The sequence below is a fragment of the Xiphias gladius genome, chromosome 8 (assembly GCF_016859285.1).
Source record: "Xiphias gladius isolate SHS-SW01 ecotype Sanya breed wild chromosome 8, ASM1685928v1, whole genome shotgun sequence".
Classification (NCBI taxonomy): Eukaryota; Metazoa; Chordata; class Actinopteri; order Istiophoriformes; family Xiphiidae; genus Xiphias; species Xiphias gladius.
In genome coordinates this window covers 4,243,439-4,263,888 of record NC_053407.1, presented here as the reverse complement: position 1 = coordinate 4,263,888, position 20,450 = coordinate 4,243,439, and the positions used below count along the sequence as shown (strand labels likewise).

The following is a 20,450-nucleotide window of genomic DNA, read 5'->3' as shown; positions in this document are numbered from 1 at the left end:
CTTATGTTCAGTAGCCTAGTGATGCTCTTGTACCTTCTCCCATCTTTATGAAGTCTCGCAAACTGGTTTCTTTCTTTTTCAGGCAATTCCTTAGCATGTGGAACCATGTTGCATCAGACACAACCCGGGCCAAAATTGAGAAAGCGGTGGTAATCACATGGTTCTTTTCTAGCCTTGTTCATGCAATGAGCCTTAATCTGAAATTACAGGTGTAATTACTTTTGTTGCAGTAATCAGAGGCAAACTGACTGTAGTGGTCAGAGGTGTATTCACTTTTCTTGCATTGAGGTTGTACTGTGGGACCTTATTTTCAGTGTAGTCTCAGTCGTTCAATGTATCTAACCTGTTTGTTTTTAATTATACATAAGATCAAATACCCTACACTTCAACTTGAAAATAATACAATTATTGTCAGATAACATTTTAATGATACTGCACAAGGGTTCACTTAGTTTTTTGTTGTATACTGTAGGTGTCCCTTCCCGGGTCTGTTTCCTGTCCTGTCTGTATGTATGATCGGAGCTTGCGCACTTAGCGTCTCCATTGTCTGGCCAGTAGCAGCAGCTCCATCAACAGCAGCGGCGGAACGGACCGCCGATCTAAGCGCAGGGGAGCGGCTGCACCGTGACCCCTATCTCCGGGAAAAAGCGACCCCTTGTTGGAAACCACCGGACCGAACATACAGTGCGGACGGCAACGTCATTCCCCCCCCCCCTTTTTTTTAAGACAAACGGTAGCTTTTCGCGGTCAGACAGACAGCAACAGTTGCCACGATGTCTGAGATCAGATGAGGCCAGAGCAGCGGAGTGATCATTGCAGCGGTGCGGTGATCCGAGCTGGGTGGGTTAAACGTGTTGCTACCGCATCCCGCCTGCAATGATACCGCCGTCTTAATCACCTGGGACGGTAAAGGGAGTGTGGTGTGGGCTATATCTGTATGTCGCTCTGGGCTTCGCCGTCGCTCTGCTCGTCAGCCATCCCCGGGTTGTGTCGAGGTTTTGTCTGCAGGTGAGGTGAATCCAACCGTCAGTGGTGGCTCATGTTCCGCTCAGCAGGAAAACGGGCTGTTACGTCTGCAGAGAATCAGAGCTGACGAGCCTGCTGAGACACACAGACAGACAGGCAGGCAGTAAGGGCGAGAGACAGAAAGCAGCGAGGGGAGGGGGCGACAGCCTGTTTCGGCTCTCTCGACCCTTTGCGGATCGAGCCGACCCCCCTCCTGTTTCCACCCAGAACCCTCACCATCTGTCTCCCGCTTTGGATGGGGGGAAAGCAGAGCACGACAGGGCGGCCCCGGGGTGCTTTTTCGGGTGTCTCTACGGATGACAGCGCGGTGCAACCCTCGGGCCACTTCGGCCCCTACCGGCCAAGCGGCACCATGGGACTGCGGAGCCGTTCAGTGAGCTCCGTTGCCGGGATAGGTATCGAGCATAGTCCCGCCGTGCCATTCGGCTTCCTCACCCCCAGAGGGACAGACTCTGATCGAGCTGGAGGGGGGTCAGGGGGCACTACAGCCGTCCCCCATGGTACCGGTTACCAGGACACTGGGGGCGGAGGACACCACACGGACGGGGTTCTCTATCTGGGGTCCCGGGGGTCGCTGGCTGACACCTTGCCCCTGCACATCGCACCCCGCTGGTTCGGAGCACACAGCGGTAAGGCCAGTTTCTTCTGCACAGGCACACACACAAGCACACGCACACGCTTTTCAGGCAAAATAAATCATCTGTAGGATTAATCATCAGAGAAAACCACATACAAATGCATTCCCACGGACATCACCACACCACCGAGAGACACCTACAATCACGCATACCTTGTATACCTGTAGCTAAGAATGATACCAAAAGGGTGCCGTTAATGTTTCACTCCTATGAAGGGGGAGGTTCAGCCCAGCCTGAGGATGCACTGAGAAAGAAACAGACGGCCAGAAAAAAGGAAAAAGCATCTTTAGGCTTAAAAATAAGCTGACCTGTTTGTAAAACGTTTCCTATTCTTACCCCTTGTGGGCTAAGGTGGGCAAAATGCACAGTAGCAGAAAACAGAGGGGCATTGGGCAGATGTCAGCTTTTCCACACTCAATACTAAACATATTTCTGCAGAAAAATGTCTGAAATGGAAAATACTGAATTCTGCAGCTTCAGTTAAAAAAATTATTTACTTTCAAACACCCATTTGGTCAAATGGGTATATACTTATTTTCCCCATAGGGAAACTGTGGACGTGTCATGACATCAAGTACATGCATACACCTACATCTGTACACACACACGCGCACACACATACACACAAACACGCACGCACACACAAACAAATCCTTAACCACATGGCCCCAGCTGGTTCTTTTTCATATGCATATACAGAAACACACAAACACTCAGCAACAAAGTCCACAAGGAAGATTAGACACACTCTTCTTTTCTCAAACACACATACCCTCAGAGACACACACACAAACACACATACCCTCAGAGACACACACACACACACACACACACACACACACACACACACACACACACACACACACACACACACACACACAGCAGGCTTAGCCAGGTCCCCAGGCTCTCATTACGAAAGCCCTGACTGGCTCACAGCAGGAGTATAGCAAGTTGGACATCAACATCTCAGCTGTTTTTCCTTGGCTAGATTGCCTAGCGACTCTGATGTGCTTTCATATCAGTGGGCGAAGATAACGGGGGGGGGGGGGTCAGCAGAAGACTGGAAAAATTGAAGAAGGTGTACATGTCAAAAATAGAGGCTGAAGATTTAGGACTTTAGGAAATAGTCAAAATTAAGGAAACAACAGTATGTTAAGGACTAAATCCTATTGTTTGATTCAAAGTACCATTGTAGCGAAGTTCAGGATATTTTGGGGTGCTCCACGGCTGTGTAATTATCATATGGGTGTGGTCAGCAGCTTGCTTGTTGTGGTCAAAAAGGGGAAGCTAGTAGCAACCACAATGCAGAGTCATAGTAACAACAACAATAGAGGCTATTAAGAAAAAAAAAACAAAACAAAGAACAACACATTTAAATGTTCAAAAACACCATGAATACCAAGATTTAGATGTGCTGGGGATAGATAATGCAGACCTCAGCCTCAGATGAGTTGCAAGAGCTGGCGTGAGAATTGGACCATTTGAGGAGGAAAACGCCTGTCTCTGAAAAAAGTTACAGCTTCAATCTTTTTCTCAGTGTTGGGATACATGTACAGACAGAGGTGGAGGCAGATAAACCTGCAAGATATGGCCTCAATTATCTGATCTTCAAGTCATCTTTAATTCTGTAATAGAAGATTGATTGTAATTGTAGGGAGTTTTACTGCTTTTCATCCATATAGACCTCATATAGACAAATTGCGTAGCATGACCTTTCATTTAACTTGTAACAACAGCATAAATATTCCTCTCACAGGAATTTTCTGGTAGTGAATGATATTTTTCTGGAAACTTGGCTGCATTTATTTCAGTGCTACTGCTTTAGCTCAGTGGGATGCTGCTGCAAAGAGCTTCGGCAAGAAAACGCATGTAAACTGTCAAAAAAACTTCATCCAGATTTAACTCTAGCTGCAGCACAGATCATTGTCATCTGGCAATTCAGTGTTTTGGCCAATCCATTAAAATAAAGTAAATCCATAGGCTCACACAGCACAAACCTTCTGGAGGAATTGCAAATTTTTTTTTTCTTAATCTGCGCCTCTTCCAAGGTATTTTCATGATTACATGGGTGTTTACTGTCAATCTGTGATGAGAACCTTTTTTGCTCATGGTGAGACCAACATTTAAATTCAGTATTTGATTTTCAGAAACAGCATCACCATCTTTGGTTAGAGGATGCATTACACTTTCCTTCACTGATATCTAAATGCTTAAATATAGTAGACTGGCACTCAGCAGAGCGCATACCTCTGCCAAGGTGAAAAATGCCTTATCTTGCAATGTTAAGGAAAATGATAAAAAAAATTCCTGTATCCGCCCCTTTATATAGAGGTCTGCACCAAAATGAATGGGTTCTTCCTTGGCCTATGCCCCCATCCCCGCACCAAGTTTTGTTTAGTACGTTTGTGTAATCCTGCTGACAAATAAACCAACAAACAAACCAACAAACGGACATGGGTGAAAACATAACTTCCTTATCTGAGGTAATAATAATAAAAAAATAAAAAAAAATTTCCCCAAAACCTGCATTTTTTAAAAAGTTGGGCCTTTTAACAGAAAGTGTAGTGTATTGACGAGATCCTTGATGCAGTTTGTACAGCGAAGAAGAAGAGTGGGGCCATATTTATAGTTCTGTGTCTGAAAAGCTGGGTTCAGTTCGGGCACAGCTGTTCTCATCACAGGCAGACAGTAAACACTCGTGCATTCACAAAAATACATGCTGGCATATAACAAGTTAAAAATATTGGTAGTATTTCCCCCATAGCTTCCGCACTATGAAGCCCATGTGACTGAGTCATGGAGTTAACAGGGTGTTGACGTCACATATGGGGCTAGGTACTTCCTATGAACCAAATTACTGTTGAATTAGCTTAAAACACTCAAATTATGGTTTATGTCTTATGTGGAGAGAACAAGGTTTAACGTGTGATTTCCACCCACAAAGCTTGCCCTTTCAGCTTGCTCCATAATGGACACACTACTTCCTGCATTGACACTTAATGTTGCCACTGGACGTAAATCATGAAGTGTGGAATCACCTGATGTGGATATCTAAGAGCTACTGGGCTGTATTACCTAATAAAAATGATATGTCAAAACAACTTATTTGTACCAAACAGGTTCTTTTGGAAGCATTAATTCAGTGTGAGAAAGCGATTTTCTTGATACAATTTTTTCACCTGCAACAGTGCTTCAAGTCACATAAGCTAGTAAGCTAGTAGGTAAGCAACTACTAGTAAAATCCAGAGAGTGTATAGACCATATGTGGCTAAATGTTGAATATGAAATGTAGATGAGTGAAAAGACCAGGTAAAAGTGAAAGTTTGTTTTTATAAATTTTGTAATTTATAAAGCCATTCATGCCCACAATTGGGTGTCTTACTCATGGGAAAACACGTGTGCCACACAAAAAGCAACACATTCTGGCTATTTTGCATTTGGGAGATCAATTCTGCATTCAGGGAGACTTTGGTGTTTTGAGAGGTACCCAGTATGATGTATTATCTTAGAAAAACATATTTAAAGTAACTTCACTTGGGACCAAGGTTGGGTTACCAATTGGGAAAGGAGACAACTGTCCTGAGGCCTCAGAGCTCAAATGACATGATAATGGCCTTAAAATAGTTCCTGCTTTATAACATAACCTTGACACAAGAGGGTTCCTGTGTCAAATTCCAGTTTTGAGACCTTCATTATTTCAGTTTAATGCTTATATGCTGCAAACTAATGTGTTTAATCGTATTACAGCTCAACAAATCAGGTAGAATTCTAGAAGAAAAATTGTTCACACTGCACATTTTTGGCCATTCCTTGTGCAATTATGCACAATCATAACTAAACTTTATCTTCCTGTTTAGGAAAAAAACCTTTACTACATGTGCCCCCCCCCCCGTTTGCCCTTGGGGGGTGTGTGTGTATCTGTCGGTCATAGGCTAATTTTGGGGACAAATTTCAGACTAAAGACCAGTTAACTGGGGACAGCTCATCCAACTAAGGACAAAAGCCATGTCCCCAACTGGGAAAAGGCCGATTTTTGGGGCAGTGGTTATGGTTAGAGTTAGGGTAAGTCTGCAGGAAATGAATGCAGGTCTAGACCAATGCGACCTAGACCAATGTGTGTGTCTGTGTTTGTATGTTTGTGAATGAAAGACAAAGAGAGAAAGTGGGGAGGAGGAGTCAAAATCATTGTCACAAGGAAGAAGAGATTATCTCTTTGGAATTCCAGACAAAGGCCTGTGGCAATGCAGAACAGTGTGTGTGTGTGTATGAGAGTATCTGTTGATGAACATCCATTCAGATGTTATGAGATGCATTACTAGGCTAATATTAATCATGACACGGACCAGTAAGAGCATTACAATTGCAGGTGTAAAGTAGCCTCATGTGGTCTTGCCTTGAGATTGCATCCTGTCATACACTTATATACTGTCGTGACATACACACTCATACAAAATTATACAGGGCAGCAGCAGTCAAGTTGCCTCTTCCTCCCATCCACAAGGTCCAAGGTCAAGCAAGCCTACCTGGGGCAGGTGCTTGATTCAGGAACATGAATATGTTTGAGGATTTAGCATTCATTCATGTTTGTACAACAACTTTATTTTGGATCTCGTTTTGGACTCCTGTGCTTTGTGCATGTGCCATCACACTCCTAAGCAATTCTGATAATAATTGATCGTAGTACTTCACATAAAAATACGTTACCTCTGAACATAATCCAGCCAGCGATTACGTTGGGAATAATTAGGAAAATAATTTAGGAATATATAAAACATAATTTGCATACTGGGGTTGTATACGGAATCCCTTTGACATAAAACAGCTGTAGGTATGTGAAATTTATCAATGCATGTTTGCTCCCTAAGTTTTCTGCTCAGCTGTCTTAAATTAAAAACCAGGAAAATTTAAGAAAGATTTGTAAGCAGATTCCTCATTAGTTCAGCAATCAACATAGCAGTCAATTTAGTATGTGATTGCACATCTAGTGTGCTTATTTACACATATAGCAGACACTGAGCAACATTAGCATTCATTTGTTGTATAAGTCCATCTCATGGATGAAATGGATTTTCCTGAAGAGACGAAACAGTGAGTTGTGTTTGTGACCAATCAGACATATGAAGTTTCCATGCCCATGCTAATGTCTTGTTGAAAAAGAGCATGTCAATCATCAGTATAACATGAAATTGAAATTTACTTGAAATTAAATTTGTCTCAAGCATAGAGCTACAAACATGCCATTATGAGCAAAGCATTGTATGTGTTCGCTAAAGCTGCTGTATTTTAGGAATTAGCACAATGAATGGATTGTACCTTTGACAAATCAGTGCTTGTTTGAAAATATTCCAATAAATCATACAGTTTTACATAAGTTACGATTTAGAAACCAAACCTTGTTTCATAATATTAGCTTTTTTATTTCCCTTGTTGTATGTATGCTGAAGGTTTTGCAATTCTTAATTACTTAGATTAGTCCCAATGTTCCACGGCTGCTGTCAGTTAGAAGTATGAAGGGCTGGACAGTTTGAAAATGGTTTGAACCTGGAGACCTGCCACTAAAGGCTGGAGTCCCTGTAATTAATATGCCATAAAATAGACAGACTTGACAGACTGAATAGGCTTGAAGAAATAGAAAACAGACAGAATTAATGGCTCATTAATGGAAACATGATAGAATAAATCTACTCATTGTGGCAGGGCATTACTGTGATGTAACTGAAGGACGAGGAAGATTAAAGGCAATGGATAAACAGGAGCAATATCTAAAAGTAATGGATAAACAGTTGAAGTAGTTAGCTAAAAGTATCTCATAAAAGGTTGAAATATTCATGTAGCTAAAAGTAATTGAAAAATTGTTTAAATGTCCAGCTTTTGCCCTCCAAATGGTAGAGGTAGGAACAACTTGACTAAATTGACCTTAATATTGAAAATTCAGTTGCATAGAAAAGGTATTGCAACAGATGCGCTATTATAGAATTATTAGTGCTAATAACACGTAGTTTAAAAGCCATCGATATTAACATATTTGGAACATGATTGGTGGTATCATTGAAAGGGTACTGGAGCTCATCTCAGGGCTTTGGTGGTATGTATCACAAAAAAGCTTAGGAATCACTTGTATAGATCATACTAGGTATCACACAAATGTATTATTGTTCTTGTTGTTCACTACATCAGACCCAACTACATTGCCTGTTTGAACACAATAGAACAGAAAAGAACAGAACTCAATACAATTCAACTGAGTCTTTTGCAAATGCTTCACAAATATCCCAGCAGCCACAACTGTCTGGATCACTGATGTCATTTGTAATGTGGTTAAGCAGTAGTGATGGGCCACTTCACAAATCAGTTGCTCATTTTACCAGTACTTTTAATCAGGTGAGTTGAACAATTCATCACTTGAACTGAAACAAATTATCTAATCAGTTAAACCTGTGTGATTAGACTGAAACTTAACACGTGAAGAAATAAAGTAAGTACTCAGGACAAAGACAGCTGCCACTTAAATGTTGCACTCAAACACAGTTGTAAACTCCCTGTTTATTCCCTCTTTGGTGTTATTTGACAGCCAAAGAAGATATGACTTCTTTTAATTGTGGAAGCATGTCCATAGTACACTTTATAGAATTGAATATAACACATCAGGTGAAAACTTGTAAAAAAACATTGCTTTTTTTTTTTTTTTTTACGATTTGTCGAGAAAACCCTTTTGAAGCAGTATTAATTGATTTATTTGCCACTTGGGGGAGGTGGAACAAGCTCTAAACACAACTTTGACATTATTATAATAATATATTATAATCCTTTAAGTTGTTATGGTGAACTCGTTAGCAAACATTTTCCTATTTTTACTTCTGGTATTATCAGAGCAATATTACCATTCACTTAGAATTGTTTTTTTTTTTGGTGACCTGATGAACGTAAGTCCAGTACTCAGTGTCCTTTTGAGCTCTGTTTTGGTCTAGACCAGCTCTTGAGAAATATATATGGCTATTGATCTGCTAAATATTCCACTATGTTCACTGGCTGGTTTCTAACTTTGTCTGACTGCTGTTTGGTGATGAGAAGGTAGTGTACAGTGGGTTTATGAGAGGTTTTCACTGAAAACCTCTGATGTGGCAGGAAATGTTATTTCCAGCCACAGTTATTTCCAGCTGGAAATAACAATGAGATGGTGAGACTGAACACAAACAGTTAGGTCGTGGGCTGTCATGAGCATACGTAAGAATGAGCTAAAAGATGCTTAAACACTTAGTGGAACTGAGAAGAACTGCATAGTTGGGTGACAATGCTATAGGGGCTCGTCACTATGAGCATCTTAAATATTAATTAGTGCAGCTTTAATATAAAAAAAATATTGCCTCTATAATTGTGCCCTATTGTTTTGATGCTCCAAGGCTGTCAGTGTGTGTGTAGTTTGGCAACGGATTTTGGGAGATTTCCTGGCCTTTATGGATGCATCATATAGTAACTTGTAACTTGTTGATTCTTCAGGTGGTTGTATACATTTCTGGTGTGTACAATTCTGCTTTTTCTGCTGTAACTTAAGCAAAATTGTAAACTAAATGCTTTTGACTGTCTTCATTGTCCTTCAAACAGAAAGTTTCACACAACAGATGCCCTTGTAAGTCGGCAGTGGTACAGGTTTATTTTTGCTCAACTGCTTTGCACATGTAGGCCTAAAAATCCTTGGTCCACAGTTTTACAACAGGTACCTGTGTACAGTTTAGCCTATAAAGTGTCACTTTACATAGTTTTATATTCAAAAACATTGTTGATCATTTATGAATGTAGAAGAAATTTATGTTCCCAGGATAAATTCTGTGAAGCGCATTATGCAACATTGGTATTTATCTGATGTAACAGAATCAGGAAAAAAACTGAATTGAAATTAATGGATTCTGGACTTTGTGAATCAAAATATAATCGCATCAGAAGATCAGTGCTGATATCAAGCCCTTTTAGGGAGAGTTTAGGAATGCATGGCTTAATGAAACACGTCTCTCTCCTAATGCAGATCTGACAGAACTGTTTTCTTGTGACAATAAACTTTCATTCGTGCTAAAAAAACATGTTACAATTGTAAAAACGGCATTTTGTGATACCAACGCAATTAGCATTGCAGTGTATGGATACCAGTGTCCTTTTTACTCGTAGAACATTAAAACTCTTGTGGGAATTCACAATGGTTATTTTAAATTCTAATAAATACTTGGCTGGTGATCCAAAAAGCTAATTTTCAGTAACTTCCTATGTAATGCTTGCTCAATGCCTTGATATTGTTCATACTGGTTCACACACACAATCCAAGAGAGTGGAGCCATCTTCAGTGTTATTAGAGACACCTTTGCTTTTGTTGCTATGACAAGTCAAAATATTTAATTATGAAATTACATTTGTGAAATTGAACAGAAATGTCCTATTTACTTAAAGGTAAGTAAATAGGACAGGTAAGTAAAAACAGGTAATATACACAGTGAACAATTTTCATTAAGAACTGCCAAAGTATAACCAGCATTGATCTCTTTTCATCCAGATGTGTTTTTATTTATTTTTTATTTATTTATTTTTTTAAATGGGTGCACTGGTAGCTCACCTAGTTAAGCATGTACCATGTGTCAAGTTTGAGTCCTTGCTACAGCATTCCCAGGTTCAAATCCGTTCTGGGCCCTTTGCTGCATGTCACCCCCCCCCCCCCTCTCTCCCCTGCTTTTCCTGTTTGTCTTCACTATCCCTATCATAATAAAGCAAAAATGCCGAAAAAATTAAAAAAATTGTTTTTCAAAGGTGCTATATGTAAGTTTTCTCTGCTGCAAAACATGGTTTCTTGCTGGAAGCAGGTGGTGGTGGTAGTGATAATAATTGCTTGCCAAGAGCTTCAGTCTGCTTAGCGCGCTAACTTCAGTAGAAGGAAAGAAGTGATAGAAATATAAGCAAAACAAGAGTTAAAGTGGCATTGCTTTTCACCGCTGGAGACAGCTCTTGACATAACAACACCATTACTTCCTCTGTCACCCTTTTTCTTTCGCTGTCTTACTGATCAGATGTCTGCATAGGCGAATTTGCCACCTCTATACACAGGTGCTTCTTAATTTAAAGGTAAATAGTAATAAAACAAATCATGCACATGGATACTCACACACATTTGTGTTGTACTTTAGCAGCTCCCCACTGATTATGCTAATTCTAACACTAACTCAAATTAATATAACAGATGTTGAGAGAGTTGTCAGTATTTGTATGCATAGCACTAAGCAAGATAAGCTTACAGCTAAGTATAAACACAAGCAGTATCTTGTTTGTACATGAAAAGATTCTGATAAAATGACCCAAATGCTTGCTGTTTAGCTTCTGTCAGTTCTGTCAGCAAAGTCAATATCTGAGTAAACCTAGCTATACCAGTTTGCATTTAGTGAAATATTATATTACAGACAGTACTCAAACAATCATGCTGTTCAAATTTGGTGTTTTATTTATTAAGATACATAGTTACATAGTTCTCCAGTTATGGTGATAATATTAGCTTAAAAACAGGATGAGCCACATCACAGTCCTGAATCCTGGAGGTCCAAATTCACTGCTATTGGTAGTAATCTTAAAACAATAATATGACATGCTTAAATATTTAAGTGGGAGTTTAGTATTACTGTTCACTGTCTTCTAGCTCTCTGTCATTTAGACTTAACACCCAAGTTAAAAGGGTTGGTTTACCCAAATTACAAAAAAAAATTCACACTTACCTTTAGTGTAAGCCATGCAGTGCTTTATTTAGGTTTGGTCATAACTGTCTCTTACATTTCTCCATCCAGCCCAATAAAATGGAGGGGCATAGATTTTTCTTTTTGGTGGTCAAAATATTGAAAATATACATTTAAAAAAATCAGCAGCATCATCCCACCCACATATCATACTTAATACAAATATTGATCTTTCTACTTACCTCTTAGGTAGAAAAATGTTAAGCAAATTTGAACTAACACATAATTTATGGTCAGACAGGGTCGTACCCATCAGTCCCGTCAATAACTTTTCCCATGTGGTGTCATAAAACTGCAGAATGTGTCTTGAGATTCTGGCTCCTATTGTAAATTCATATTCTGGCTTCAGTTCTGTCATTATTCTGAAAACCTTCGAAAACAATGTAAGTGGTCATATATCCTTGCATGTAATCTTACTATTTTAGGGTGATGAACTTTTTATGAACTTCTGGCGAGGATCCTGAGGATGAGTGTGGTTAAAAGAGGGCAGTCAGACAAGATGGTACAGCTGATGTTGTTCCACTCATCTCTGGTGCCTCCGCTGCCACACTTGGGTGGCAGGTGTGTCCTCATATTTGTTCTTGTGATATCGTGATTATCTAGTCAACACTGCTTTGCTCGCTAGTATCCTACTCCATTTTAATTTATTAGCTTAGTTTAACAATGGATCAATATGGCATGCAATAGGGCAAGCTGATCGTAAATTTTCGCCTTTTGCTGGACCAGAAGGCAGACTACTTCTAAAAATGTGTTGTGCTTATAGAATGTAAATTGTATTTAAAGAGTGGTTATCTTACCGTAGCCTTTGTGTCAGCTTGAAATAGTCTGGCCATTCTTCTCTCACTCTCTTATAAACAATGCATTTCTACAGAAAGTGCCGCTCACTGGATGTTGTTTGTTTTTCACACCATTTTGGGTAAACTTTTAGAGACTGATCCCAGGAGAAAATCCCCGGAGATCAGTTTCAGAAATACTTAAACCAGCCTTTCGGGCACCAACGATCGTGCAATGGTCAAAGTCATTAAGATCACATTTTTTCCCTATTCTGTCTGTTTGATGTGAACATTAACTGAAGCTCCCGACATGTATCTGCATGATTTTATGCCTTTATGCCGCTGTCACGAGATTGGTTGATTAGATAATAGTAATTGTAAAAACTGTATAGTTGAATAGTTTTATATATATATATATATATTTTTTTTTTTTTTAAATAAATCTAAAAAAAAATTACTATTTGGGTTTAACCTGAATTATGTTTTAAGTATCATGTTATATGATTTTAACAGATACCTGTTAGGCAATCAGTGTCTTTCTTGTGGATGTAGTAAAATACATTATAAAAATACACCACAAACTACAACCTCAAAACTGACCACAGATCGCTATGACAGAGTCTGGAACAAATTTTGACAGAAAAAAAATATGTTTTTTGTCCACCCAGGTACTATCTGCATTTTATAGGATCCCTCTACATATTGTATTCTCTAACACATTTTCTACTTCTGATAATGTAGCCATGAAACAAACATTTTCTCCAAACATACCTTTGCTCATTGTGGACTGAATTTTGTGGTGAGGGCACAGGAAAGGTTGTCTTCTGATGACTCTTCCATGAAGATCATATTTGTGCAGTTGTCGCTGCACAGTACAACAGTAAATCTAAATCTTCTCGAAAGTATTTTGCCTTTCTAGCAATTCTACGAGCAGTTCTCTGGGAAAGTTTTGTTGATCTTCCAGACCTCAACTTAATCCCTACCATTCCTGTTAACTACCATTTCTTAATTTCATTACAAACTGAGGAAACAACTACCTGAAAATGCTTTGCTATTTTTTTATAGCCTTCTCCTGCTTTGTGGGCATCAGTTATTTACTTTTCAGGGTGCTATACAGCTGCGTAGAAGAGCAGATGACTGCTGATTGTGGGGACAAAGTTTTGGGAGTCAGAATATTTATAACGCTTTGAAATTTTCATTACTTGGTCTTTCATAACAATAATTGTGAACAAGCCATAGCCATAATAAGCTAATTAAGGTATGAGACCTTTTGTAAAAGTTATCTGAGAGCTCAAATCTTTTTGGGTACCCAAACTGTTGAAAATCATTTTAATCTTTAACTTTTTGCCTTTTGGAGATCATTTCATCTTGTACTCAAATTTTGACCAGAGGTGTCCAAACTTTTCATGCCACTGTATACATGGAGAAGAGGCCTGGAATCTGTGAAGTGCTTCTCTAAGCACAGAAATAAATCAGCACAGATCTCCCTCATGCACTGCAACGGCACACACAAACAAATAAATACTGATGCATAGCATACGTGGGACACACAGGCATTTATAACAACTCCCGTCCATACAGTTGGTGTTGTGGCTAGATTTCACGACCGAGGGTTTCAGGAACATCTGTACCGCTTAACTGTCTGGTTCTAGGATTCAAAAATATAGGTCATCACTGCAAATTATTTCTGTTTCCTCTGCCTCTCTCTCGGTCGCTCTCTCTCTCATACTCACACACACACACACACACACACACACACACACACACACACACACACACACACACACACACACACCCTCCCCATCTTTCCTTGTCTCTTTCCTCCCCTGTTTACTTAGTGCAGTGCATACACAGAGGAGGCATATAAGGACATACAGACACATCTACATTTTGCATACATGCAAGGGTAGAATGGGATGATGTAGAATGAAGAAGAGACTGTGAGGCAAGGTTTAAAGATGGGTTTTTGTTGCTGTGACAACAACATAGCTGCCTATCACTTTTGTTTTTCTAGACACGCGCAAGCCCCAGTGTGCATGCTCTTGCACAAATGCACATACTCCCCTCACCTTTGCAATTGTTGCTTCAACCACACTATTCCCTTCATGGCTGACTTTTGCTGCACACACATACACGCACACACAAGTACTATTTGCACATGCATTTGCAGAAAAAGAAGCAGAGCTTGAGGTCAGTAAAGAAAGCGAGGGAGTAAAAAAATGATCAGCGATATGATAGACAGTCTGTATCAAAGGTTGCATCAGCCCTGTGCCTAAGTGGCAACACCGTATGTATTGTAATTGTAATGGACCGGCCAATTACGAGTAGCTGTGTCAATTGGGGCGCACAGCGACTGTTCCTATTAGCAGCACCTAAATTTAATCATGGCAAAGCAAAGAGACTTTCTAAAGAGAAACCTCTGACCTGACTGAGCAGCAGCAGCAGCGGCATTGAAACAGGCTGTTTACAAACCAGACTACTGTACTACATTTGACATCTGACTAAATGTCTCTCTGACTAAATGTCTCTGTTAAAGTGATATTTACAGAAAACCACCCCTAGAAAGCCTCATTCAATGTAATTTATCAAGCAAAAAACCTAAACATTTTCTGGGTCAAGCTTTTAAATGTAAGGCGTTGCAGCTCTATTTGTTTCATATCATTATAAAAGGGTTTCCCACAGAAAATTGGGTCACAAAAAATTTGACCCAATCTGAATTACTACATGCATAATGACTGCACGCAGATGTGTGTTAAGATGTTACACTGGGTGGTGCAGTTCAACAAGAACATTGGAAGTTTTATTAGTAATACCCCAGTTCTCTGAGACTTTAAACTCTTAGGTTAAATGTTCCCTCTTTCAGAATTGAAGGATAATGCAACTTAGAAATAGATAAGCTTTCATGTTTTGAACACAGAGATCAGCATATTAGCTTATGATTGTAAAGACTGGGAACAGGGCTAAACAGCAAGCCTGGTTCTGTACAAAGGTAAAATATCCACCTACTAGCACCTCAAAAGCTCACTAACTCACTAACTAACATGTTATATCTCATGTTATATCTTGTACAGATCAATCAAATGAGATATAAAACATTTTTACCTTATTTTTTTTTTACAGTTAAGAGGAGTATTAATCAAATAATTGTTAATATGATCCATGAATTGATTATGAAAATTAGTTACTTAGGGCCCTAGTTGAAGTATTGCTCATGTAACAGTAACATCATTACCTAATGGGTGTTGAGAGACCAGCATGGCATGTGTGTGAAGCACACATGCCATGCTGCACACATGCTGCACACTATTATTCAGACTGAGTTATATTCATCTTGTTTACTAATCCCTGTCAGGCCCACTGTGTTATCTGGACAGAAGGGCTCTGAGGGGTTGACTGAGATTCTCTTTGTAGCAAACATACTAATTTAACCCCTGGTGATGCTGGATTATACAGACCCAAAGCACAGACCAAACTGTAGTCTAGCTGTGGCCCTGTCCTTTCTTTTACTCTGTATTATTATACATTTCTCTCTCCCTCCCAGTCCCAGTTCACCTCTACCCTCCCGGTGTAACAAACAAATCAAAAGACATCTTTCTCACTTTTCTGTTTCTGTAAGCGCTTTTCTCTCTACGCCCCAACATCTAACCTCTCCCCTGTCTCTCCATCTCTCTCTTGTCTATTTTTCCCTGTTCTAATGGGAACCGCTAGTCTTTCCGCTAAGGTAAGTAGAATTTGTTGGCAAGAGTTCCTTTAGTTGTAAGTTGTGATTTAATCAAGCCAAAAGTTCCCAGGGCTGCTGTTTGTGGTCATGACAGTGGTAGATGGCTGACAATCTGGCTCCCTACTGTCTGACTGTGGTACAGAAAGGCTCTCTGAGGTGATGTGTGTGCGTGTGTTTTAGTATGTGATGCAAAAAAGGGTATACTACAAATACTGCAATGGCCTGAATACTGTATGAATTGCTATAATTCTAGAGTACTGAATGCAACTCCTGCAACTAAATAATGTAGTTCTTAACACAATGGAGGTAACACAAGGAACCTGGTGTTAGTAAAAATAGTGTGACTTATCACCAATTCTGAACAGTAATCCCCAATGATAAAACGTAGAAACAAGGATTATATATATATCATAAGATTATACCAGAAAATCCACACAGTGCAACAGCATCAGACAGACAAATATTATCAAAAACAAGAAAAAGAGCAAAGCACTTGCCTTCAGGTCATGAGGATAAATGGTGTGAGGACAAAGGGCTGGTCTATTTTCATTGACTAAGCAATGGCTCAGTCTTTGTTAGTCTTAATGAATAATTCCAGTTTATTACATTTTTTTAGTTTTAGCCATCATTCCTCTCAGTAATAATAACACTGTAATCCCCAAGTTAATAGCTGAGATCTGGAAACAGTAAAATCAATAAAAAGAAGTCCAACGGGGCAAGAAACACAAGCAAACAGGTTGTAAACAAATCCCCAGATTAGCCAAATTTAGACAACATCTCATGGTTAAATCTCCACCCTGTTTTTACAACAAAACTACATCAGAGCCAACATCTGTCCCATCAATGAGTGGGACAGAAAGCCTAGCTGACCTAATCATTATTTCATGATCACTACGTTGTCTGACAAAATCTACATCAGGACAGGTTAATGACAATAGCTGTGCTGAATGATTGGCTATATCGATATTTAAAAAGCATGATCAAAGAAAAGTTAAAGATGTCTTCTTAACTTTGCTGCTAAACAGCCTTGCCTGTGACTAGACTACAGATACAGTTGGTTACTCTGTGACATATTTTTTTCTGTCAAAAGTGTCAGCCTGTCACACCTCTGTTCAGTGTCCTCTTGCTCTCTGTGGTCACTTATACTGTGTTTTAATGCAGACAAATTCAAATTATAGTTGTTCTCATTTATATACTTTTCTGTTTTTCTTATCAGACAACTGATCGAGTATGAAATAGTTATTTATTCGTGACCCATAAACACTACATATTAACCAGCCGTCATTCCCAAATTGCTGCACTGTAATGACAAAATTCTTATTTTTTAATCACACTTCCATCAGTCAAAATCAACATAAATCCAGGTTAATGACAACAGCTCTGCTATGTATTCAGCTATATTGACTTTTTAAATGAATGATCTGTTGTTAGCTGAATTGGTCTTGGAATTGGATATGGCAGAGAGGCTGGGAATGGCAGAGAGGAGGAGTGGCAGTGGCTTGTAGAGTTGATTAGTTGATCAACTGCAGGTGCTCATGTTGAACGGCTGGAGAGGGGAACCAGGAGGCCACGCCCAGCAAACACACAAACACAAACAGAGAGATACAGAGTGGGGACAAACAAGGAACACTAGGAAGGGGAAACTATGGAAAACCACAGGGAAGAAACGGAGACAAAGCTGATACCCTAACATGATCACAGTGAAAGCTAGAAGTAACTAGATGCTTTCTTAACTTTACTGGCACAAAAAAATGCCATTTCCGTTTAGATGGAGGGCTGCAATGGAGATAAAACATTGTGTTTACAAATGTAACCGGCTTAATGTGGACGTACACTTATTTAAAAGAGAAAATAAAAGTTAACAGTAAAATTGTTACCCTTACTACCTATTGTAAACATTTATCACAGATTACAGACCTAGCCTGGTTCCAGACCTCTGAATTGCTGTCTATATTAAATAGGCATGATGATGGGCTTACTGATACCTATTTCCCAGATACCCTGCCTGGTGGTTTGAGTTAAATGGTAATGTCAGCATGCTAACATACTCACAGTCACAATGGTAACATGCTGATGCTGTTAATCATGTATAATGTTCATCCTCTTAATTTAATGTGTTTGAATCCTACCATTTGCTAATTATCCCTCATCAAAGTAATTATAATTCATCCTGAGGAATGAATCAGTGTGTCACATTTCATGGCAATCCAATCAATAATTACTGAGATATTTCATTAAAAACCAAAAATATCAACCTCATGGTGGTGCTAGAGGAAAAGTTCTGGGATCACCAAAGTCAGTAGGATTCATCCTCTGGAGACCATGAATGTCTGTACAAAACGTCAAAACAATCCATCTAATAGTTGTTGAGATGTTACAGTGTGGACTGAAGTGGGAGACTGACTGACCAATCAACAGACAGACATTGCCAACCACAGATCCACGCCCCAAGCATGGCTAAAAACAACCAACCAATCAGAGTTTTATAGATGGGATTAAGAATTGGGAATCCTTCTGGGAATCCAGAGTAAGGGAAATGATGACAAGCACAATGAGGCTAATACAGCTGTATAGGTTGTTGTAGGGTGACTTAAAGAAATAACAATCCTCAACATAAAAATGTTTTCTTAACTGTTACTAGTAAATGCGATGCAGCTTCGTCACTTGCTACTGAAGCTGAAGTAGCCTCTCTTGGCTGCACATAGGTGGTTGCTAGAAACGTTCACTTTATTTACTTTCATACTTGTATGTAATATGTATACCTATGTTTTTATCCCTGTTTCAAATCAATTTTTTGACAATAGTTGAATCAAGCAGTCAACCTGCATGATGCACAAGTCAATGCAATGCGTAGTTGAGATTTGGGGGGTGTACAGTGTCGAGACTTTATGTGTATCTTTGGAGAAACAAAATACCATCTCAAGTTGTTAGGGTGAAAAGACAAATTCTTCCAAAACAAAAAAGAGCTATTAGGATTGTAACAAAAGGCTAAAATCAACAGGATGTGCATCTGACTAACAAAGTGAATCGAAATTCAAATTCAGTGTGATTATCCGGCCATTACAGACCATGCCATTGCCTATTACAGACCTAGCTGATCTACAGTACCTATCGAAGTTGTGTGTGCACACAGTTTTCCTCTGCATTAAGGGGTTATTAAGGACATTTCAGAGGTGGTCCTTTTACGTTTTACCTTGAAATAATGTAGTTTAGATAATCTGGCTAAACTGTTGTCATATTTACAGCCTGCCTGATCATGTAAAGGTCTACTTTCTAATGTGTTTTTAGTAATTTTCTGATGGAAATTATGCCAAATAACACTTTTTTGATTTCCCTTCCTTCAAGTTCTACATTATCCAACACACACTGAATTTAGAAAGAATATATTGTGTCTCTGAATAACCAAATATGGATGGAACTGAAAATTTGTTTCGTCTTCATAAAATAATAATAATTTTGGTATTTTTACATCTGCTTAAATCTTTACAGGTGCTTAGAAGTCAGACAGAATATATACTTTTAAATTATCTTCGTGTCTCATTCTGGTATCTCTGATCCTTACTCAGTTTTTAATTCATGCATTTTTTTATTATATCAACATTTGGAATTTGGTCATTTTTACAAAACATGCTTCATTACTAAACATCAAGATTCCAACTCTCGCACTTCTCACCTCCTATCTCAAACTTTCAATCTGTAGTATAAATGGTCTTCTCTCTCCTCCTCTCCAATCTCTCTGCCTGACACAGGCCACCTGGAGTGCCTCTGTGTATTAAATCTCAGCATTCAGTCTGCCATGCCACAGAACTAAACCCCCAGAGTGGCTTTGTTGTGCTTCTGCAGTAGAATCTCTGCCCTCAGCCTGTCTGCCATAGAGCTAAATCTCAGCATGACTGTGTGTGTGTGTGTGTGTGTGTGTGTGTGTGTGTGTGTGTGTGTGTGTGTGTGTGTGTGTGTGAGAATGTGTGTGAGAATGTGTGTTTTGTGCGCGTGTGAGCATCTGCAGCTGAATCAGTTAACTTCCCTGCCACAGAACTAAAATTTCCGGCTTTCCCTGAATTTGAGAAAAAATTTACAAAGGCATCCTGAACATGTGGAGCTGATCGATCCACTAGCTTACGTTGACTTGAGTGATATTCAGAAATGTGCCAGATTCAATGTATTTAGCCCCCTTAATGGTCCACCTAAACTTGATTAAATGGACTACTTTTGATTGTTTGCCCCTTGCGATAATTTCGGACGTAAGGTTTTGGAGAGGGTTGCATTGTATTGTCAGACTACTTTGAACATTGGGAGACACCATATTTTTGGCTGGACTGCAACAACGGGGCCAGCCATCTAAACTCAAATGTCTGGACTGACTGACTGACGGACTGAGTGAGTGATGAAGTTACAACATTGGTCAGCTGAATGTGTGTGATTTAGTGCTGAGTTTACACCATTGGTCGGTCGGCCGAGTGTTAGAGTTTCCCCATTGGCTGTTGCTCTTTCAAAATTAATTGGCACAAACAGGTTCTATTATATGATCAGG

The 20,450-nt window shown here is 39.4% G+C and overlaps 1 protein-coding gene across 1 annotated transcript in view; it reads left to right on the top strand.

Annotated features, from left to right (window-relative positions):
* The first annotated feature begins 230 nt into the window (after positions 1-230).
* The window catches only part of znrf1 (zinc and ring finger 1), a 96,628-nt gene continuing 76,408 nt past the window's right edge, over positions 231-20,450 (top strand). Inside the window, exon 1 of the mRNA XM_040132008.1 lies at positions 231-1,655. Within this exon, the coding sequence (XP_039987942.1) occupies positions 1,262-1,655 (394 nt within the window). The 5' untranslated portion in view covers positions 231-1,261. The remainder of the gene's footprint in view (positions 1,656-20,450) is intronic.